The 24,593-nt window shown below is 45.8% G+C and overlaps 1 protein-coding gene and 1 long non-coding RNA gene across 2 annotated transcripts in view; one reads left to right on the top strand and one right to left on the bottom strand.

Annotated features, from left to right (window-relative positions):
• Window positions 1-21,330, bottom strand: part of LOC144891835 (uncharacterized) — a 112,727-nt gene extending 91,397 nt beyond the window's left edge. Inside the window, exon 1 of the mRNA XM_078776613.1 lies at window positions 19,218-21,330. Coding sequence (XP_078632739.1) covers window positions 19,218-21,158 — 1,941 coding nt within the window. The 5' untranslated portion in view covers window positions 21,159-21,330. The remainder of the gene's footprint in view (window positions 1-19,217) is intronic.
• Window positions 10,403-24,593, top strand: part of LOC137425394 (uncharacterized) — a 40,245-nt gene continuing 26,054 nt past the window's right edge. Inside the window, exon 1 of the long non-coding RNA XR_013623232.1 lies at window positions 10,403-10,551. This is a non-coding gene — a long non-coding RNA (uncharacterized LOC137425394). The remainder of the gene's footprint in view (window positions 10,552-24,593) is intronic.

Below are 24,593 nucleotides of genomic sequence, written 5' to 3' on the forward strand. Positions count from 1 at the left end.
ACCACCATTTCATCAGAATCTGTAACTGAATTTTTTTTTTGTCATTAATCAAATAATTAAATAATTAATCGATTAATTGATAAATTGATTAATCAATAAATCAAAAATAGCCTTTGCAGCCAAATCACTTGGTCATTGGCATGTCCAAATATCAGCTTCCTAACTCAAAAGGTGCCTGAGATAATGGCCAGAAGAGAAAGGAAATGTATAAGTACTTAATTAATTGCTAATAATTAAATAACTAATCAATTAATTGATTAATCAATAAATCAAAAATATCTTTTAAAGCCAAATCACTTGGTCATTGGCATGTCCAAATATCAGCTTCCTAACTCAAAAGGTGCCTGAGATAATGGCCAGAAGAGAAAGGAAATGCATACGTACTTAAAACCACCGTTTAGAGGCCATTTTTCCCCGCAAAGCGGGGGTTGGCCTTTTCGGGGACCGTGGTAGTTGTTGTTTTTTGGTCCCCTTTTTGAAGCAATGTTTTACGGCCGGATGCCCTTCCTGACGCCAACCCTTTTTGCCGCCTTCAACGCCAAACAGGGAATTACCAGTGAACTGGTACTCAATTAGCCGACCTCGGAAGGATGACAGGCTGAGTCAACCCCCCTGGCATTAATTCGGCGATCGACCGAGATTCGAACCCAGGATCCTAGGATCCTAAGCCGGCACCCTAGCCGCTAGCCCAACACCAGGGGCCGAACACCATACGTACTTAATTAATCGCTAATAATTAAATAACTCATCAATTAATTGATTAATCAAAAAACAAAAAATACTGTTTTTGACAAAGTACTTGCTCACTATTGTGCCGAAATTTCAGCTTCCTTGCTCAAAGGATGGCTGAGATATTGCCCGGACAAGAAAAAACAAACAAACAACCAAACAACCAGTGTGAAAACTGAGTACTCCCTTTCAGCGTGCGTCATTGCCGAGCCCTTTTCGGTGCCTAGCAATGACGTTATGCAGCGCCTGGAGATGGCATAGGAAAGGTGCGGTGTACAATTAACAATGCTCATTGACTCTGAAAATACCATTAGTACAAATATTAAACATAAATGATGGTATGTAGCCTAGTTTGATGTGTATCTGTAATTATGTGCATGCTAATTTGTTACCATTGGCAGAAATACCATGGAAATCAATGTATCATCTAACCCATTCACGCCTTCCAAGGTGTATCAACTAACCCACTTGGTCAGGTCAGATGATACGTTTGACAAACAGTTTTTTTGTGAGCCACCATTCCAAGTTTGATAATGCAGTAGATCTGGCATGCTTCACAGATATGTACAAGACCCTGATATTTCTTTTGGACAATTCATGAATCCTGTCGAGCTTCATTATAAGTCTTCATTATAGGCCAACATAACTGAAAAGTGTATCAAATAACCTGCCTCTCCCCTACACCATTTTTCTCTAAAAAAAATACACAATTTTTCCCTCAAAAAATGACACTATTTTTCTCTCAAAAATTACACCATTTTTCTCTCAAAAAATTACACCATTTTTCTCTCAAAAAATTACACCATTTTTCGCAAAAAATTTCACCCCTTTCTCCCTACATTTGACTCATTAACTCTCCCAATTTTTCATTATACTCATACAGAGACCCAACGAATATTTGTTTTTCTTTTTTAGGTAATAATTTAATTCTCTTAAAAGAACAATCACCATCTAGAATATTGATAAATATTACATTCGAATTTGTCTCTCGGTTTAGGTATCGCTGTTGAGCTAAGATGAAATGATAGACCTCTCTAAATGATCTCATCTGATCCCCTCCCAAACCACATATAATTTTTAGATTATAGTAAACTTGCCGAAAGCACCCGGCATTGCCCGGGTTCTTTTTGAATGAATTTACTACTATAATTCAGCTTTTACTCACGGCCGTAGAAGATTGACTGATATAATTCAGCTCAGCTTTTAATTGCGAAATGGGCCCAGCCCAGCCGAGGTGGCCTCGACTGGCCTCACCACCTAGCCTATAACCTTTCCGGGGCCCGTGCTGACACTTTTAGTTCTTTTTGAATGAATTTACTACTATAATTCAGCTTTTACTCGTGGCCATAGAAGATTGACTACTATAATTCAGCTCAGCTTTTAATTGCGAAATGGGCCCTGCCCGGCCGAGGCGGCCTCGACCGGCCTCGCCACCTACCCTATAACCTTCCCGGGGCCCGTCCCGACATTTTTTGTTTCAGAGGTTTTCTCCTATCTTTCACCGTTCAGGAGATTAGCGCGTGCGGACAAACAAACAAACAAACAAACAAACAAAAACTTTCTTTTATATATATATATAGATAGATTATTTTCCCCTCAATCATTTGACAACCACTTTTTTACCTAATAAATACAATGTTTCAAAACAAAAGACAAATTTCAATCAATCTCCTCATTTAAAATGAATACTGAAATATATTGCACTGATGTAAAATTGAACAAAGATGATTATAATAACTTTTGGATTAAACCTATTATGAAGGATAATATAAGCTACTCAATCTCTTTTAAAGGAGGAGCATTCTCTGTCTTTGGGAAGTCGTCAATTAAAGTAATTATAACAAGAGTTTCACCAATGTTTATGGAGATCTATAGCAAACTAGAGGAGGTAATGAAAGATGTTAAAGTATCAAAAAACAAAACTCTTTTTACTGAAGCTACCGAAAAGGAGGATAAAACTATTAGTTGTAAACATGGTGAAATTTCTATAATCTTTAATAACCCTAAAGATGTTAATCTTGATGAAATGAAAGATGTTAATAGAACAGGAGAAATGTCATTTCGCTCAATAGTAGTTAAGAACCATTTTAAAATTACCTTTAATATTAGAAATATTGTAGTTGAATCTGTTAATGAAAAAAAGTATATGGATATAGATGGTAATGTTTTTTCTGCTAATTAAATATGAGTCATTATTCAAGTGAAGATTTTGAGGATTATGATAGCTCCTGCTCTGTTGGAACAGAAGACAGTTATGATCCTGAGAGTTTATGTCCTTTGTTATGATATTTACAAATTATATGATTTAAATGGAGAAGAAATCTTGGGATCATTTTATTCACAGGAATTAAAAAAGACAAAGATAATAAAAAATTGAAAAATAAGGTCTAAAATATTAAACAGTCTCCTCCAAAAAAGGTGATTTTTTTTTGAAAAATAAGGTTCTAATACTTAAACAATATCCCTCAAGGATCAATACTAAGATCTGTGCCAAGAACTGATTTTTATTTTAAGCGAAAAAGTATCTATAAATTACAATGAGATTTTCATCAAGAAAATTTTATTTTATGCAAAAAAGTATCTATAAATTACCACGATATTTTCATCAAGAAAATTTTATTTCAAGCGAAAAAGTATATATAAATTACGAGATTTTCATCAAGAAAATTTTATTTTAAGTGAAAAGGTATCTATAAATCACGAGATTTTCATCAAGAAAATTTTATTTGGAGTGAAAAAGTATCTATAAATTACGAGATTTTCATCAAGTTTTTTTACGATATAAATATGATGAATACAACGTATTGCAACGTTTGTAATCGTGAATATCATAAGCGTGTTTTGACACGTCATCTAAAATCAAAAAGGCATAGACGAAATGCGGGAGAACTACCTCCTGTGTCTAATGTAAAAACACTGTGATGTCCGCTCTAAGGATGTCCGAAAGGTCTGGTATAACGAACACCCTCCAACAAAAAAGCATAGACGAAATACTGGAGAACTTCCTCCGGCATCTAATGTTATACACTGTGATGTCTGTTCTAAATATGTCTTGAAAGGGAGTTATAAGAAACACCTTCAATCACAAAAACACAAGAAGAATGAAGCGCCAGTTGTATACTCTATTAAAATTAAAAACTCTGATGGAGTATTTAAGGGACATGTTGAGATAAGGGTTTTTTAGTTTGGAACTCCTGGATCAGAATCAATAGCTGAGGCAATTGAGATGGTTAAACCTGTTATTGAAACACTTGTAAAAGATACACTGACTGAGATGAATACTTTAAAGTTTTATATGGGAGTAAAAATGGGTATGGTAAAACATGGTGTTGAAGAAACTCCCTATATGAGAACAGACTCTCACTTTATCACATCATTCCAAGATTTCTTATCATCAGGTGTTCATGGTGAACTTGTAAAACAGGAGCAGGATGTAGATAATACAATTGTAGGTAGTGGATATAGTATTAGTAACATAATTTTCCAAGATATACACATTCTGAAATCAGACCCTCTTAAAGCTTGTTCTCACATTGATTTACCGAGGGTAATAAAACTTTAAAAATCGGTTGTTAATATTCAAAGCAAAGATAATAAATGTTTCCTATGGTCTGTTCTCGCTCACCTTCATCCCCCACATTCAAAACCTGAGAGAGTATCAAATTATAAGAAATATGAGAATACGTTAAATGTTAACGGTTTGAAGTTTCCTATGTCATTGATTGATATTCTGAAATTTGAGAAAATGAATAATCTATCTGTTAATGTTTATGGACTAACAAAAACAAACAAAGTTCAGATTTTAAAAATTTCTGATAACTATAAAAATGAAGAAACTCATATTGACCTTATTTGTTTTCGTTTGGAAGAAAATTCACATTATGCTTACATCAAAAATTTGTCTCGATTGACTACTTCTCAAACGTGTAATAGAGCTAATAAAACATACCCCTGTAAGCGTTGTCTTAACTTCTTTCATACTAAAGAAAGATTAAACCAACATTCAAAATACTGTAGTGATCATAAATCAACCGTAATTAATATGCCAAAAGTAGGGTCAAACATATCATTTAAAGATTTCAACAAGACTATAAAACATCGATTTGTGATACTATACGCTGATTTTGAAAGTATCCTTGAAAAAATAGATCCTGCTTCACCAGATCCTAAAGGGTCTTACACGAGTAAATATCAAAAACATACTCCTTGTGGTTTCTGTTAATATATCAAATCATCCGTTGGTGATGACTACAACAAGTTAGAACTTTACAGAGGAGAAGATGCCCCAGAGGAGTTTGTGAAACGACCAGAAATAGACTGTGTTCGATTAACCAAGATAATGAGAGAAACCAATAAACCGATGAATCTGACCAAGGAAGAGAAAAACAAGTTTAGGCAGGATAATATATGTCATATTTGTACGGAGAAAATTGGTGAAGGTCTAAAGGTTATAGATCATTGTCATCTCACTGGTAAATATAGAGGTCCAGCTCATCAAAGTTGTAATCTTAATTTTAAACTTCCCACTTTCATTCCTGTCTTTCTTCATAACAATGCTCATGATGATACGAATCTATTTATTAATGAACTTTCAAAGACATCTGGATACATTTCAGCAATTCCGAACACAGATCAGAAATTTATACATTTCATTCACAAAAACAATTCATACATCGCCTGTGAATCACATCAGGTTTCTTGACACATTTAAATTATTGGCAAGCCCATTATCTGACTTGGTATCAAATATTAAAATCTTTCCGTGTCTTTCAGAGTATTTCATAAACCAAGAAGAGATTGAACTCTTATCACAAAAGGGAATATATCCGTATGACTATATGGATTCATTTGAGAGATTTAAAGAAACACAACTTCCCTCAAAATAAAATTTCTATAACGAATTAAATAAAAGTCATATAACTGATAAAGATTATACTAAAGCACAAAATGTTTGGAAAAAGTTTAAAACAAAGAGCCTAGGAGAGTATTAAAGCGCGGCGTTACGCGCGCTGCTTGCGAGCAAGGAGGAAGCGGACAAGCGGTAACTTATAAGCGTCTTTATTTCAGGAGCTCACTGTAACACTGGCGTGCTCCGGGCTGCGCGCCCGGTGTATATCATGAGGCCACGCCTACCCCTCGGGCGTGGCCACCGCCCACTTGGTGCGCGGAATGATGTCACCACGCCAGTGGGCTTTTGTGTCCGCCACACGCGCCCCCCCAGAATTCCCGCGCACCTGGAGGGCCAGTTTGCGGGGCAGACGAATGACCCGGCCGAAGCGCCCCCTGGCGATCGGCGGCGTCCGGGGTGCAGGGATGCCAGGTGGGATGCCCCTGGCTGCCCCTGGGATGGGTGCAGGACCGGGGGGCGGCGTGGCGGCGGGGCTGGGCGGTGCTGGGGGTCCGCCCGCAGGGGGGCGGCCCCGACGTGGGGGTCGGGCCACTGGCGGTGGATGGTCCACGTCGAGGTGGGCCGGCTTGAGGCGGTCTACCGAAACGAGGTCAGGAGTACCGCCGATGTCCAGGGTGAAGAGCTTCGCCCCGGTCTCCAGCACGCGGAAAGGCCCGTCGTACGGGGGCCGCAGTGGTGTCCGGTGGGCATCGTGGCGGACGAAGACGTACTCCGCCGTGCGAAGCTCCGGGGTGACGTGCATCGGTGGGTGCCCGTGGCATGCCGTTGGCACCGGGGCGAACCTCTGGGCGGTCTCTTGCAGAGCGGAGCGCTGCTGTGCCGCGGACCATGGTGCCGTGGAGTCGGGGAGGAACTCGCCCGGCACCCGCAGCGGTTGCCCGAAGACCAACTCCGCCGCGGATGCGCGCAGGTCCTCCTTGGGCGCCGTCCGGAGGCCCAGCAGGACCCAGGGGAGCCTGTCGACCCAGCCGCCGTCGCGGAGGGTGGCCCGGAGCGCGGCCTTCAATGAGCGGTGAAATCGCTCACACAGGCCGTTAGCCTGGGGGTGGTAGGCCGTGGTTCGGTGCAGCCGGACCCCGAGCCCCTGCGCGACCGCCCCCCAGAGCTCCAAGGTGAACTGGGGGCCGCGGTCGGACGAGATGTCTGAGGGGGCACCGAACCGGGCGACCCAGGTGGCGATGAAAGCCTGCGCGACATCGGCCGCCATTGTCGACGCCAAGGGCACGGCTTCCGGCCACCGGGTGGTGCGGTCCACCATGGTGAGGACGTAGGTGAAACCCCGCGAGGGGGGCAGAGGTCCCACCAGGTCCACGTGGACGTGGTCAAACCGGCGTTCCGGCACCGTGAACGGGGCCAACGGGGCCTGGGTGTGCCGGTGCACCTTGGCGCGCTGGCACGCGAGGCACGTCCTGGCCCAGCCGCGGACGGCCTTCCGGAGGCCATGCCAGACGAACTTGTCGGCGATCAGCCTTTGGGAGGCCCTCGCGCCCGGGTGGGACAGGCCGTGGATGGCGTCAAACACCTGGCGCTGCCAGCCCGCGGGCACGATGGGGCGAGGATGCCCGAGGGAGACGTCGCACAAGAGGGCCGCGCCCGCGCCGTCGAACGCCACCTCGGTGACGCGGAGGCCCGTGACGGTGGTCCGCAAGGCCTGGACGTCGGGGTCAGCGGCCTGGTCCGCTGCCATCCGGGCATAGTCGATGCCGAGGTGGACTGCGTGGGCGACGGCCCGGGAAAGGCAATCCGCCACCGGGTTGTCCTTCCCCGCGACGTGCTGGATGTCCGTCGTGTACTCGGACACGGCCGAGAGGTGACGCTGCTGCCGGGCCGACCACGGCTCGGTGACCTTGCCCATCGCGAAGATCAGCGGCTTGTGGTCGACGAAGGCAGTGAACGCACGGCCCTCGAGCAGATGGCGGAAGTGCCTGACCGCCAAGTGAAGCCTGAGCAACTCGCGGTCGAAGGTACTGTAACGGCGTTCGGGCGGGCGAAGCTGCCGGCTAAAGAACGCCAGCGGTTGCCAAGCTCCACGCACCCATTGCTCGTGCACCGCGCCCACCGCGTAGTCCGAGGCATCGGTGGTGAGGGCGATCGGTGCATCGGGCGCCGGGTGCGCGAGCATGGTGGCGTTAGCCAAGGCGAGCTTCGCGCCCGTGAACGCCGTGTCCATCTGCTCGGTCCAGGTAACGTCGCCTTTGCCCGGCTTACCTCGGAGAGCTTCGTGCAGGGGGCGCAGGAGCTGGGCGATACGGGGCAGGAACCGATGGTAAAAGTTCACCATGCCCAGGAACTCCTGCAGCCCTCTGATTGTGCGGGGGCGCGGAAACCCCTTCACCGCCTCCACCTTGGCCGGCAGGGGGACGGCTCCGTGCCTGGTGACACGGTGCCCCAGAAAATCGATTATGGTGGCGCCGAACCGGCACTTTGCGGGGTTCACAATCAGGCCATGCTGGCCCAGGCGTTCGAAGAGCGTGCGAAGGTGGCGTAGGTGCTCTTCGCGGGACGCGCTGGCGACGAGGATATCATCCAGGTAGACGTAGACAAAATGCAAGTCACGCAGGATGCTGTCCATCAGTCGCTGGAACGCCTGAGCCGCATTCTTCAGACCGAAGGGCATGCGCAGGAACTCGAAGAGTCCGAATGGCGTGATGACCGCCGTCTTCGGGACGTCCTCCGGCCTGATGGGGACCTGATGGTAGCCGCGTATGAGGTCTACCTTCGAGAAGAAGGACATGCCCGCCAAACTGGCGGAAAAGTCCTGAATGTGGGGGACGGGGTAGCGGTCGGGAGTCGTGGCGTCATTGAGACGGCGATAGTCCCCGCACGGTCGCCATCCCCCGCCGGGCTTCGGCACGATGTGCAGCGGCGACGCCCAAGCGCTCTCTGAGCGCCGAACGATGCCGAGTCACTCCAGGGTAGCGAACCCCGCTTTTGCCACCGCCAGCTTCGTCGGCTCGAGGCGGCGTGCCCGGGCGTAGACCGGTGGCCCGACGGTGGGGATGTGATGGGCCACCCCGTGCTTGACGGCCCCCGCCGAGAAGGTGGGCCGCGTGAGGGCCGGGAAGCCGGCGAGGAGGCGGGTGAATGCGTCCGCTGCCGGAAGCGTACAGACCAACGTGGCCGGAACGGAACCGTTCGGCAAGCCGCTTGGCAAGCCGCTCGTTGAGCTGGGCAACGCACAAGCGAGCGAGCTGAACGTCTCGGCCTGGACAAGACGTCTGCGCTTGACGTCGACCAGGAGCCCATTAGTGCACAGGAAGTCCGCGCCAAGCAGTGCCATGGGCACGTCAGCGGTGACGAACGTCCATCGGAAAACCTGCCCTCCGAACCGCAGAGAGAGGCAGCGTTTTCCGTACGTACGGATGGGCGTCCCGTTCGCGGCAAGCAGCGCGGGGCCCCCACCCGCTGCGTGCTTGTCTGACGTGCCGGCGGGAACGACACTCACCTGCGCTCCCGTGTCGCACAGGTAACGGCGCCCGGAGAAGGTGTCCGTTATGAACAGCAGGCTGCTCGAACGGCCGGCGCTCATATATTAGGCTGAACAAACTACATCATTTGCGTAGTTTGAGCGTAATTATTAGTCTCGCCCATTCCCAAAGAGACGGTCGATGGTGGACAGCAGACGGCAGGCTGTAGAGTAGATGGTAGACTGAGTGTGAATGTGTCTGCACACAGTCCAACTTTAATATTTACATTTGATTACGTGTTGCCACGTGAATGGGATTCCCATGTCTGTAGTTACAAGTTTGGGTCATTCGATCAAGATCAGGTTATTTAAATGTTCGTAAAACATTTACAAGATTGTTGTTTACAGATGTAAGAGAAAAGTTAATCAGGAGTGCAACATGACAATGATGGGCCAAATGGCCTCATTTCCATGTTAAAGGTTGTACAGGATCTTGCGACCATGAATTCAACTCAGAGTAGTCCCACGGAGACCGAGGACCCATTGTGTATTGATTTCCATTTCTGCATGCTGTAGTGAGCACCATGAAGGCTACAGCCGGAAGAGCTTTTTATTACCCAGACCAACCATCATAAGAATAATAGCAACTCGTCACATCTTAAGAATAACTACATCTGTCCGTATTGCCTCATAACATGATATGAGCGGGGTGAAATGGTATGTAGCAGTGACCACTACTGGCACCAAGATGCTCTCTTGGTGTCCTTTGTAAAGAGTAGCTGAGCTATTGCGGGCACCATGGCCAAAATACAAATTCCTACCCTCACCTATGGAGGGCACCGCATCAGCGGCACTGCCGTGCCCTCAGCCAATGATGCTATCCTGCAGCCTTGTGCTGTACGTGCAAGAAGAAGAGGAATGAATTTGTATGAACGCCGTTTGTGAGAATATAATTTTTTTACATCTGAAGGTGGACAGTTTTCATCCCTGTTTGTCTGTCTGTCTGTGTCTGACTGTGAGCAGGATATCTCAAAAGTTATGGACGGATTCGGACGAAACTTGGTGGACAGGTTGGGTGTGTGACAAGGGCGAATTGATTCGATTTTGGTGAAGATGCGTATCCGGATACAAGGATTTTTAAAGTGATTCTTTACAATTGAGAGATAAGGCCAATAACGATATTTAAAAACGTTGTGGACGAGTTATGTCAAAACTTAGTGGATGAGTTTGATAGATGAGAAGAACAAGCTGATTCAATTTTGGTTCAGGTCCTCGTACAGATCTGACCTAACTGTCGGATACACAATGTAAACTGTTCCGCCTGGCGGAGGTATGTGTTCTACCGAGTGCCGTACTTGTTTTATTAATGTGTTTCAGATACGGCGAGATCGTAAACGTGAATTTGGTTCGTGACAAAAAAACTGGGAAGCAGAAGGGATTCGTATTCATCTGCTATGAAGATCAGAGAAGCACCATCTTGGCTGTGGATAACTTGAATGGCATCAAGGTATCTCTGCCGTTCCTTATTCTCATGAATGTGTCAGCAGGAAACACGAGCCCCATTAACTTTATGGCGTCTTGTACATCCGTGCTCAAGTTTTGGTCTTCATTTAAATTTTCATGCTTATCTTTGAACTAGATGGCAGTTATTACCCTCGCCAGATAAGAGTGTATTGAATTTGAGTCAGTTTGTCTGTTTGTTTGTCTGTCTGTTTGTTTGTCCGCACAGAATAAATATGATTTTCTCTGCAACCGCTGGTCCGATTGACAGGAAATTTTCACCATGGGTGCAGTCCTCCTGTAGAATTTTTTAAATGATAATTATGACGTCATAGGTCACGTGGTATGGGTGCCATATTGGAAAAACCGAAAATGATTGCACCTCTATATCTCCAAAAGCGCTGCATATTAAAAAAACGAGACATGGCTCATTGTAAAGAACACTCCATGGGGAATAACATATGTTAATGATTATGTCATTGAGGCCTGGTGTTGGCTTAGCGATTAGGGTGCCAGCTTGGGATCCTAGGATCCTGGGTTTGAATCCCGGTTGATTGCTGAATTAACGCCAGGGGGGTTGACTCAGCCTGTCATCCTTCCGAGTTCGGCAAATTGAGTACCAGTTCACTGGTAATTCCTTGTGTGTGGCAAGAGGCAACTAACGGTTGGCGGCAGGAAGGGCATCCGGCCGTAAAATATTGCTTCAAAAAGGGGACCATGGTGCCCGAAAAAGGCCAACCCCTGCTCTGCGGGGAAAAATGGCCTCTAAAGGTGGTTCTAATGATGACGTCATAGGTGCCTCCATTATGATGTCATAATTTGACAAGTACAAAACTTCATCCGATGAAGATGAAATTTTTTGAGTGTCATCTCGGCATAAATTGGTGGAGAAAAAAAATAATGACGTCATCGGTCACATGGTTCGGTCGCCATATTTGTTTTAACACAAAAGCCTTAAAAACCACTAAAACCACTAAAAACACATCCTGGCGAGGCTCTGCAATCTCTGATTGCTCTTTCTTGTTTACTCATTGCAAACGGCCAGGGTGAAATTGGTTGTCAGCAGGTTTTGGTTGTTTTAGCACATTTGTCTAGTAATGTTAAAATGCTAATTGTGGCTTACCCAATAATTAGGCAACCATCCAGCTTGATCCGTAACAACAGGAAAATGGTTGTCTCTTGTTCCTCAGCAATGCTGGTCTCTGTCTTCCACCGCCTCCTTTCTGGTCTTGCACCTCTGCTCTTTCTGTGCTCTGTCCCCAATTCAGCCCCCCTCTCTCCGGCCACAGGTTTCTGCAGGACTTACAAGATCTGCCAACAACATCCTTGTGAAACTCCCAAAATCCAGAATCAATGCTTGCTCACCTCCACTCATTCGTTCCTCTTTTTCCGCACATGTGGCATCAACTTCCACATTCTTCAATCGCATTCTTTCCTCCAGGTCAAGACAGCTACTGACCACCATTTCAGATAATCCCCAATCCAAAACCACGATCTTTTGTAGCCCCATTAACCCTCCGCCAGCCCACCTTTTTCCAAGTTTACAGTTTTTCCTTCCTGAGAGTTTGCTTCTGTATCCATCTTGTCCACCTACCATCACCTTCTTTATTCCCAACATCCCTTGTTACTCCAAGTAGGCATCTAATTAGTCCCTCATCCCTGCTGTTGGTGTGACCCCTCTCTCTTTCTTTTTACTGGCCCTTTTGCTGTGTTCCTTCCGTTATATGATCCGTTCTATGTTATTTTTTTTGCCTAGACCAAGCTTTCTTTTTTGACAGTTTTTTGACACCTTTTAACATGAAATATTGGACAGGATATAACAGTAACACCTGGGCGAAGATGTAACCTAAAAACACGACAAATCCAGTTTGGAAAAATTAGCTTTAGTAAGATGGAAACTGGAGCTGCAGATTCCATCAGCATGTGGAAAAACTCAAAATCTCTCTTCCTGTTTATTCATTCCCATGCTCCTATGTTGCATATTGCAAATATTTACTCAGAATTCCATGACAATTGAAGTTTTCATTTGTACCTACAAGTGATACGTATGCAGCATACACATTAGAAATTTCATGCAGGTGTCACGGTTTCTACGTCCGCTGTTCAATAAGAACGTAGGACAAACGCCTTGAGAATATGAGCCGTTTTTATTATGGAGCCGTTACACATGTGCGGGAGATAGGAGGGCACGAAACTGGCCGTCCTTTCTCGAAATATATTTCCCAGTGAGCTTCATTTATAAGCAGGCAAGAACAATATTGTAAGTGTTTTTCCTCCAAGAGTATGCCACGCACCCATAGTGCCACGCATACAATCTTGAAGGTCAGATTCCAACACGGAATGACCTGTTCTCCTGAAAAACCCACAATGTGTTTTAAAATCTTCAGACAAGCAGAGAGAAACACAGACCAGCTTTGTGGTCAGAACAACAAATGCAAGATTAAAAAAAGATCACAGTGCATGACATGTGCATCCTCAGCAGACTAATGAGAAAAGGTTTGATGAAGCAACCATCAGCTCCCACATTCCTTTCTCCTGTTCAGATATTAAATAATAAAACATTTTAAAAATATTATAGAACATGGAATCCCATTAACATTTCAGATCTGCAACGAAGACGTCTGGTCCGATGTAGATGTGCTCCACTAGAGGGTGACCAACTCCCCTGCGGAACTGGCTCCCTCCATCTTGCACAAACGTGGTCCTTGCAGATATTCGAGGTTAATATAGGTCCATGCTCATGAGAGCCCGCACATGTTGTTGTTCTGGGGAATACATAATGTCATCAATCTCCTGTATCATCTGCTCCTGTTTAGAGTACAGAGCATGGCAATTTAAGAAAAAGACAGAGACTTCCTTTGTGTCAAAGTCATCCATGGACGTGCGCTCAGAGGGATCCGGAGTAACAGGTGGATATTGCGGTTCCTCGTCGTCGTTTTTGTCCTCTTTCTCGTTCACTTGTAGTTGAGCCAACAGAGACTTAGAACTAGGAAAAAAATCTCTCAAGACACAGGCGAAGAAAATATATCATTATAAACACAGCAAAGACAAGGCTTACGATTATCGTAAGTCCCCATAAAATCCAAGACAATATGGTGTACCCAAGGCTACCAAACCATCCAGAAAGCCAATTTGTTATACCCAGATCCTCCTGGGAAATTCTATCCACCTGTAGTCTCCTGCTCGTCTCCCTCAGTCGGTTAATGGCCTTGTTTACTCCTAACGGATTCGGGATCCAAGTGCAACATTTTCCCTTGATCACCCCACATACCCCTCCACGTTCCGCCAAGAGGATGTCGAGCGCTACCTGGTTCTGCATCACCATGGTCCACATTTCTACCACAGTATCTAACAATTCCTTATGGGCCTGTAGGGTATCATTGGCAACTCTTTCTAGGGCTAAAGCAATTTTGTCTATCCTATAGCTATTCATAACGACTCCTGTTCCCGCGAGGAAGAATCCCAATGCTTTCTCCCATCCATGTCCAAAAAGAGTAGTCTTTTTGTCTCGGTCCCACATTGCCCTCCCGGACCCTTCCCGGAGAGATGTCGAGGCTATCTAAAAGGAGGATTTCAGGAATTACTGAACCTAGATAGCATGTCCCCTTCCAGTCATCAGGCAGATACGGGTATGCTTTATCTCCACAAACAAACATCGTCCCATGTGGAGAAACCATGTGGTTTGAAAGGCATTTCATACCCTCTGAATCCCCCTTCTTGGGAACAGTAGAAAAAATAACAGCTGGTAGGGTAGTTGTATTATCTTGCAACCCCACCTGAACAGTCATTGCTCCCTTTGAAGACCTTGGTTTTCTCCCAGGTAAGACAATGTTGCATTCAGAAACTCCCATCTCAGTTTTTCCCCTCCCTTGGATGCAAACCACACCTGTTCGTTTTTCTACCCAATCTGGTTTAGGACGAGTTACCCTGTCCTGAATCATCGGGACATATCCAAATTTACGAGTGCATTCGGCATCATTCCTTATCCCTGTCCTTTTTACAGTGGTTCTAATACAGGTGTTTCCCAATGGAGCCGAGCATAAATCATTAAGTGACAATGGGATAACTTTCATCTTGATACCCTACCCGTGGAGGTGCTCTCTGGCATTGGCATACAAGACCAGCAATTTGTGCGAGTCTGTGCCGCCACTACTTCCCTAGCCACTCCCCAGTCGGTATTTGATTCTCCAGGTTCTCCCCTTATCACTTCGCTATGATCCACTGGCTGATACCCCTTGATGGTTATTTTTACCTGGTAGGTTTGTCCCACACACGTTTCTCTGCAAGTTTTATGTTTAACCAGGCACCTCAAATTCTGTGCTTGTTTAGCTTGGTCATAAATCGAGGTTATTAAAGCGTAATTTTTAGTTCCCCGTTTATATCCTGTTTTCTTAGTTTTTCTTTTTTTCCACCGACTGATAGAAAAATACTTCAGTACCACTTCCCATTTGCCTTTTATTTTCCGAGACCATTGTACTATGCGGACAGGGATTGGAGACAAACAACAACAACATGCATTTTAAAGACCATTTTCCCTGCTAGAGCGGGGGTTAGCCTTGCGGTCCCCATGACAATCTTCTCCATTTTGCCCTATTTTCTGCATCTCTCCTTGTTAACCCCCTTGCCCGCATTTCTTCTTCCACCATCTTTAGCCAAGTCTTTCTCGGTCTTCCCCGTCTTCTACTTCCTTCTACATTCATTTCCATCACTCTTCTCAACCAGTCACTTTCATCCTTCCTCAACACATGACCAAACCATCTCAACCTGTTCCTCTTCACAGCATCAATCACAGGCTCGATTCCCATCATCTTTCGCAATTCATCATTTGTCTTCCTCTCTCTCAACGATACTCCGCACATCCGTCGAACCATTCGCATTTCCACCCTTTCCAACCTTCGTTGCTGCTCTACGTTCATTACCCATGTCTCGCTCCCATAAATCATAACACTTCTCGCACATGCAGCATACACCTTTCCCTTCAGCTTCAACGACACTCCCCTCATCATCAGCACGCCACTCACTTCCCGAAACTTCTTCCATGCACATCTCACTCGAGCAACCGTTGCCGAGTCTGATCCACCTTCTCCATTCAGCATGTCTCCGAGGTAGCAAAATGTTTTCACACCTTCCAGCTTCACGCCGTCTCCAAGATCCAACTCAACATTTCCTCCATCTGCAGCTCCCTTTGTGCACACCTTACATTTGAATGTAGCTGCCACCCTGGTTAATGACCCTCTCAGACCACTACATTTTTGATGAACCCACTCAGCACACATTGTACACTGAATGGAGTTCACTCCGACACCCTTCCTACACACAGCACAGGGCCACTTCCCAGTTCTTTCCACCTCACCACATGCTTTACCACTTGCCATCACCTTCGTCTTTCCGATATTCACCTTCAGACCTTTTGTCTCCATACATTCCATCCACGTGTTCATCTTTTCCTTCAGTCCATCCATACTTTCCGCAATCAACACCAGATCATCTGCATACAACAACTCCCACGGTAAACCCTCCTTTACGTTCTGAGGCAGCACCTCCATCACAGCTACAAATAGTAGTGGACTTAGTACCGACCCCTGATGCACTCCCACCTTCACCTCAAACTCACCACTGTTCCCGTCCTTCGTCCTTACAGCTGTGCGCGCTCTTTTGTACATTGCCATCACTACTCTGATCAACCATTCCTCCACTCCTAACTTCCTCAATGCCCATGTCAATACTTTGCGTGGAACCCGATCGAATGCTTTCTCCAGATCAACAAACCCAAGAAACAACTTCTTCCTCTTCTCCATGTACTTCTCCTGCAACTGCCTCACAATGAAAAGCGCGTCTGTCGTTCCTCTTCCTGGCATAAATCCAAACTGCATTTCGTCGATCTTCACTTTCTTCCTTATCCTCCTCTCCAACACCCTTTCCAATACCTTCATTCCATGCTCCAATAACTTTATCGCTCGGTACGAGCCACACTCCAGAGGGTCACCTTTCCCCTTGTATAGAGGGACGAGGGTACTCAGTTCCCAACCCACTGGAATGCGGCCTTCTTTCACCACCAGATTACAGATCTCTGTCATTCTCTTCACACCCCAACTTCCTGCTGCCTTCAACATATCTCCCACAACTCCCGTCGGCCCTCCCGCTTTTCTACCCTTCATTGCTTTTATCGCTTCCTCAACTTCCTTCTCAGTTATCTTCTCTGCCGGTCCTAAAACTGGGTTACTCTCTATGTTGCCATCCCATTCATTCTCTGTATTCAACAGCATTTCCATATATCTTTTCCATCTTCCTTTAATTACATCTGGGTCGACAACGATTTGTCTCACTTCATCCTTCAAGCAGCTCACCCCCATCACATCACACCTCTCTTTCGCTATCTGCTTTGCAATCCTGAATACTGCTTTCTGACCCTCTTCCGAATCCAAGCGTTCTCCGAACATTTTCCTACATGCCTCCTGCGCCTTTGCTACCTCTTTCTTTGCAGCCTTCCTGGCTGCCTTATAACTTTCATGCTCTGCTGTTTCTGCTCCCGTACCCTTCGCCTTCTGCCACTCCTTGAACTTCTTCCTCTTCTCGTCAATCCTCTTTCCAACTTCATCATCCCACCACCATGTTTCCGAGTGCCTCGGTGGTCCTTTTGTCCATCCACATACCTCACCAACGGCTCCCAACAGACTAGCTTTCATTGACATCCAACCACTTTCAAGCTCAACCACATCATCCTCGACCCTACTCAGCCTCTCTTTTAATGCCTCCCTTACTGTCACCTCTTTCAACCTCCACACCTTCATTCTCGGTTGGTACTTCACCCGCCGAGCTCTCCTCGCACCTTTCACCCTTACGTCGCAGACAACCAAGTGGTGCTGTGAAACAGCCTCCTCCCCCGGGATCACCTTTGTGTCTCGGAGGTGCCCCCTATCTCGCCTACGCACCATCAGGTAGTCAACGGTTGTCGTCGACCCACCTGACGTGTATGTAACAAGCTTATTATCCTCTTTCTGGAACTGAGTATTACAAATCAACAAATCAGCTCCATCAGCAAACTCCAAAATCCTTTCACCTTCTCCATTTCTCACACCATATCCGTAACCCCCATGAACTCCGTCAAAACCATCCATACTCCTTCCCACATGTCCATTTAGTCTAGTAGGAAGACTAGGTCCCCCTGCACCCCCCGGAGATATACTTCTAATCAGTGTTTCTAGATTGGAAAAAATGTGTAGAAAATGACTAGCTATGGCCCCAAGCTGAAACAATGTCCCACATACCATTTTTATGCAAATTACTGCTGCCATTATCAAAAAAAACGATTTTTGACATATCTCAGCCAATATTGCAGATAATTGAAAAATGAAGGTGTCTAGACCCATGTTTTGAAGGGCATAGATCATGATAGAACTATTCATAACATGATTACATGTGTCTATGGTATACTAGTATGCTAATTAGTGCTTTATTTACAAAATAATCACAGTTTTACGAAATAATAGACTCATATTAAGGTCCGTCTACACAGACGTTAACACAAAGTTTTATTTTTCTAAATATTACAACTGTCAAAATAGTCCTAGCACTCAATGTGACCACTCTTCTCTTGCTTGTTTTAGATAAACATCATTAGCATTAGTGATTCTACACTGAGTCAGTCATCATCATTTTCATCGAAATCGTCAGAGTCAAACTCTTCTTCTCCTTCCTCTTCCTCCTCCTCTTCGTGCTCTCCTGTGTTCAGAAGATCCACCAGTGAGGTTGGTAGGATGGGACCACTGGACCACATTGGTTTCAACAGTCCTTCATCAGTCCTTATCCATCCTTGCTCCTCATAAGGTTTTGGCTTTTCGATGATAGGTTGATCGGCTCTTTTGTACAATGCTACGCGGTGGTTCACACGCTGGATGTGCGGCTTCTGAAGACATCCTACCTCCAGACCTTGTCCGCTTTCTCAGCGTGCTAATGACTGGCAAGGAGGGCATCGAGACAGAAAAGGTGAAGCGTCTGGTCTTCTCCATTGGACAAGATCTGTGCCGTGCAGTGTCAGATGGAAAATGGAAGTTACCAAAGCACATTCTCCTCTGTGTGACTGTAAGGCACCTGTTCCGAAGCAAACAGCTCACCACAATACTACACAGGCTTGGACACTCTGAGAGCTACGATTTCGCCTTGGAGTTGGAAACTGCTCTCGCCAAGGTCCTGGATGAAGTCTCAACTTATCGTACACCATAAATTGTGACAGGAGAGGGCAACCTTGTATTCCACTGTGAGTGGGACAACTTGAATAAAACCACTACCAGTGTGCACGGCAGCAACATTGTAAACAGTGCTGGAGGAATCATGGTGCAGGAGGTCAAGCCCGGGTTCGAGAGCAGCAAGGACCGAATGCTACCTACCATCAATAGGTCACAACAGCGTAGCCTGAAGGTCGACACACCAAAAACTCTCCCACCCTTGCACTTTACTCGCGTTGGCCCGAAGTTCCCTGAAGGCTCATCATTCACACCGCCAGCAGAGAATGACACAGTCTATGCCACTACGATGCAAGAGTACTACATCTGAAGTCTCACTACAAAGTCCTCACATGCAAAGAGCAAATTCATTTGGCCAGCGCCAGATGATGGGAAGGGCTTTCATGCAGACACCCAGATCAAATGTATTCAGGACCCATCTCTGACCCACCTCAGCAGTTGCTGCCTCGGAACGCTTCAGTAGCTCACGAACAACTGCGTTGTCTGTGATCGGTTGGTGGATAGGCGTGCAGTAGTCGACTGTTGATTTGCTGGGTGGGGGAGAACCAGTTGCAGAGGTGAAACCCCCTAGCCCAGGCACAGGCTGCAGGCCACAGCTTCCGATGTATCTGATGAAGAGCCAGATGTAGTACTCTTGCATCGTAGTGGCATAGACTGTGTCATTCTCTGCTGGCGGTGTGAATGATGAGCCTTCAGGGAACTTCGGGCCAACGCGAGTAAAGTGCAAGGGTGGGAGAGTTTTTGGTGTGTCGACCTTCAGGCTACGCTGTTGTGACCTATTGATGGTAGGTAGCATTCGGTCCTTGCTGCTCTCGAACCCGGGCTTGACCTCCTGCACCATGATTCCTCCAGCACTGTTTACAATGTTGCTGCCGTGCACACTGGTAGTGGTTTTATTCAAGTTGTCCCACTCACAGTGGAATACAAGGTTGCCCTCTCCTGTCACAATTTGTGGTGTACGATAAGTTGAGACTTCATCCAGGACCTTGGCGAGAGCAGTTTCCAACTCCAAGGCGAAATCGTAGCTCTCAGAGTGTCCAAGCCTGTGTAGTATTGTGGTGAGCTGTTTGCTTCGGAACAGGTGCCTTACAGTCACACAGAGGAGAATGTGCTTTGGTAACTTCCATTTTCCATCTGACACTGCACGGCACAGATCTTGTCCAATGGAGAAGACCAGACGCTTCACCTTTTCTGTCTCGATGCCCTCCTTGCCAGTCATTAGCACGCTGAGAAAGCGGACAAGGTCTGGAGGTAGGATGTCTTCAGGATTGAGCTCCATGTCTTCAGCTGTTGGTGGCCATGGTTGGTCTTTACACTCTCTGAAAGCCTGTAGAATACCCTGGCGAAGTTGGAGGGCAACATTTTGGTTCTTGTTTGTGCTTCCGAGTGTGAATGCTCGTGCGAGAGCATTGGAAACTGTTATGTTTGAGCTGTGCACAAGCCAGAAAGAAATGACATCACATTTGTCATGATCAACCTTCGTGAAGTGGATATGCTCCTTGATTGGGTCATTCTGTAGGCGTTTCAGTAGTTTCTCTGACCGATAATTTGAGTTCTCATATCCATTCAGTTTCAGTTCCTCGACATAGAGCAAGCGCAAGGAAGAAAGCTGTAGAACTTTATTCTGCTGGATGACCTGGGTTTGAATGTGTTCCAGTACTGAGTTGAATGCCTTTTCATGGGCGGCTGACATGCAAGCCTGCTCCTTTGGTGCTTCGGCTCTGTGAATCGCACGCTCATAGTTGTAGAATGCTGTGCGGAAAGCTTTAAAACATGACGGATGGTGTTTGGCCTCACATGCAAAGAGGTCTTTGTTTTTCACCTTTCGATGGAGTCGATAGAGACCCATTTTCTCAGCCCGTGTTTCGATTTGCTCCCATGCATTTTCTTTGTTTTTAAAGGATGGGAAGGTTGTAGGCCTCTCAGTATTGCGATGAGCATCTTTGGTCTCAACTTTCTCACAAAATATACACTCTGGCGGGAAGATGGGTTCAGCAGAACCTCCTGGTTTACGAGGAGAGTGATGCCATGATGAGGTTGATGGCCCTGGTTCTGTATCATCTCCCAGACGATGAAAGTGGCGGACAAAGTGCTTATAACACTTGCTGTGATATCCTACTCTTTCTAGGTCATCAGGAAGAGTTGCCGGGATCTGATCACATACTGATTGCATACGACATGGGGAGTCATGCGGTTGGTTGAGACGTCTATCCCGGATCTTTTGAAGCAGTTGCAGTTTTTCTGAAGCAGATCCTTTAATTTTACGGAGGGGCGTGAAATCCCCATGATCAGACATGGATGGTACATGAAGGATGCATGTAGGAGGAGAGCTTTGGGCTGCAGGTTCTACACTCCGTTTTCTTTTGGGCATGCTTGCTGTCGATGTCTACCATCACTGTTAAATGACAAATAAGAAATCACGAATGATGTTAAAAGTGCCTGTGAAAGGAGGCTCTGAGTTTTCAGTGAGGTAACAGAGGTTCTGAGTCATGTTCTACACTAGGGTACTTTTTAGCTGACTAAACCATGTTTAGTGGCATCAAAAGTGCTAATAGCTAAAACATCTAAATTCTTCCACACTAACGTTAGCTATCTAGGCCAATGAAACATTGTGCTAAGTTACTGTAGCTAGCTCAGCTGTCGTGCCTCTTTCTGGTTCAATTCATATACAGAAGTCAACAGATATGTCTCATGTTTGGCATTAACAAAAGTTTAAGTTACACCGACATTAGGAACATACTGTACATAGATGAGGCTAGCTTTAACGTTAGCTAACATGGTGCTAGCTGGCTCAGCTGTTATTCTGCCTGTTTATGATTTCATGCAGAAACTGAAGTCAAGAGTGTGAGTAACATTATAGTTAGCATCTTACCTGGCTAGATTGGAGGATGAATACCAAGAACAACACACAGATGGAATGGAAGACTGAACTTTCAACTGAGGTATTCAATAACATCAACGTTACCAATTGATACGAGCGCGCGACATTACCAATTGATACGAGCGCGCGAGCGCGCATGTTACATGGATGGAAATGTAAAATGGCAGCTATAGCAGCACTAATTTGGATCTCTAGTCTGTCATTTCTGCACTGTGATTGGATAACATAAAAAAATATGTTTGGGAGTTAACAGCAGGAGTTGGTAGATTTTACGTGGGCTGGGTGAGAAACCTTTAAATAAGCAAGTGAAAATCTCTCGCAATACAAAGTCAATGGTGGGAAGAAAAGTTGAGTGGTACCAATGTTACTGCCAATGTCCCGCCCCTATGCAAGACTCAGGAGCATCTTGTTGACATTTAACCTTGAAAATACCTGGGTTTAGACCCCTTATGTACCATGTTAAGTTATCTGCAGTATTAACGTATCCTTATCATTTGTAAAACTGATTATTTTGTAATTACAGCATTAATATGCATACTAGTATACCATAGACACATGTAATCATGTTATGAATAGTTCTATCATGATCTATGCCCTTCAAAACATGGGTCTAGACACCTTCATTTTTCAATTATCTGCAATATTGGCTGAGATATGTCAAAAATCGTTTTTTTGATAATGGCAGCAGTAATTTGCATAAAAATGGTATGTGGGACATTTTTACAGCTTGGGGCCATAGCTAGTCATTTTCTACACATTTTTTCCAATCTAGAAACACTGATTAGAAGTATATCTCCGGGGGGTGCAGGGGGACCTAGTCTTCCTACTAGACTAATTTAGGTCTCCTCCTACCACAACAACTTCCTCATCTTTCACGTTTTCCATCAGCTTCTCTATCGCACACCAGAACTTGTCCTTCTCTTCATCGCTCCGACCAACCTGCGGAGCATATCCCGAGATGACGTTCACCAAGAGCTTTCCAATCATCATTTTCACCATCATCAACCTATCACTCACTCTAGTCACACTCACCACACTGTCTACAAACTCCTCAGAAAACAGGACACCAACACCATTCACGCCCTCCAGGCACCCTTGCCACACAAACTTGTATTTCTGTCCCTGCCTACCCTTCACCATTCTCACACCACTTCCCTTCCATCTCGTCTCTTGCACACAACATATGTCCACTCTTCTTCTGACCAATACTTCCACCACTTCTCCTGATCTCCCTGTCATTGTCCCTACATTCCATGTCCCAAACCTCAGAAACCGATCTCCACTTCAGGCTGTACCCTGCCCATATGTAGTTGTAATTGTCATGGTTCTCTTTTTGAGGCAATGTTTTTATGGCCGGATGCCCTTCCTGACGCCAACCCTCTTAGTCGCCTCTTACGACACGCAGGGATACGGCGTACCTATTCTTATCCAGGGTACACACTGGGAAACGTTTAAAACATGGAAATCCTGGAGGGGGGGGGGGGGGGGATCACCGCTGCGGTTTAAACATATTTAAATAAATATTTAAACAAAACCATGAAAACAATCTGGGAAAAGTCTCTAAGTGAGAACGTGGATTTGAGAAAGCAGGAGCAGAGGTGAAAGAACAAACGAGAATATAGGGGGCGGGGCACAAGTCGAGACAAGGAGGCCGCACGAGACACCAGGCCGCACGAGGCGTGGACAAAGAAACGACTAATTACACACAAATTTGCAACAACTACAAAACCAAAACCAAATAGAAACACACAATAACACATACACAACAAAATACGCAGCGGAAATTTGACAAAGAAACGAACGGGAAAACACTCAAACTTTGATGCCGTGGAGAGATCAAAGCAAGCCCCGTCGCTCGAGGGACCGGAAGCTAATGATTGGAGATTGGAGAGACAGTCAAAATTCCACTCCTTATGTTTCTGTCACTAATGCATGGGATTTCTATTTTCTGCCCATTGTCAATCATTATAGAGGGGGGCACCATGGGAACTAATGCTCCCGCTTTCCTTTTTAGGGGGTCTACTCCGTTACTAAAATACTTGGGGTCATTTAACCCTCTTTTTAGTCTTGCAGGTTGGTGTGATGTCTGGGGTCCTCTACTCCCATGTCCATTTAAGGCTTCACTGAGTACTCTTGGTGTCCCCATCAGAACTAGCAGCAACGTCTGCATCCCCCTCGGTCCCATTGTGTTGGGGTTGTGTAGGGCCCTGGTTGAGTGCGGGTACGTCTAGAGAAGTGGCTTCCTGGGGGTGCGTCTCTGGTGATACTCACCTTTGGCAGTGAGATGCGTGTATCCAGGAGGTCTTTTCTCGACACTTCACAGCAGTGTATGTGACCAACAGCACCTGGTACAGGCCAGTCCGCCTTTCCTGGAGGCTGTGCTTCCTTCTGAAATTCTTTATTATCACAAGGTTGCCTGACTCGAAGGGATGGCACGGCCGGGCCACTGGTTCCGGCAGAGCTTCTTTCACCTGTGAATGGAAACTGTTGACAGTTCTCATTCGTTCTGTGCAAAAGGTCAGCACATTATCATCCAGGTGATGAATATTTTGTAAATCGGTCATAGCTGGCACCGTTACTGCCAGCCGCATAGGACATCCCATCATAATTTCATGTGGACTCAGGCCCATGTGTCTATTTGCTGTTGAGCGCATGGCCATGAGAGCAAGAGGCAATGCCTGCAGCCATTTAAGTCCTGTGTCCTCACATATTTTTGTCAGTCTAGACTTCAAGATAGCATTCTGACGTTCCACGGCGCCCGCCGATTGTGGATGGTAAGCGCAGTGGAATACTTGTTGTATCCGTAGGGCTTTGCATAGCTCTTTGACTATCTCTGCTGTGAAATGTGTTCCCTGGTCGGCGGTCGCTTGATATTATGCACGGGATGCCGAATCTGCAAATAAAGTCACGCACGAGATGTTTTAC

The sequence above is a fragment of the Myxine glutinosa genome, chromosome 4, assembly GCF_964187855.1.
Source record: "Myxine glutinosa chromosome 4, kmMyxGlut1.1, whole genome shotgun sequence".
Classification (NCBI taxonomy): domain Eukaryota; kingdom Metazoa; phylum Chordata; class Myxini; order Myxiniformes; family Myxinidae; genus Myxine; species Myxine glutinosa.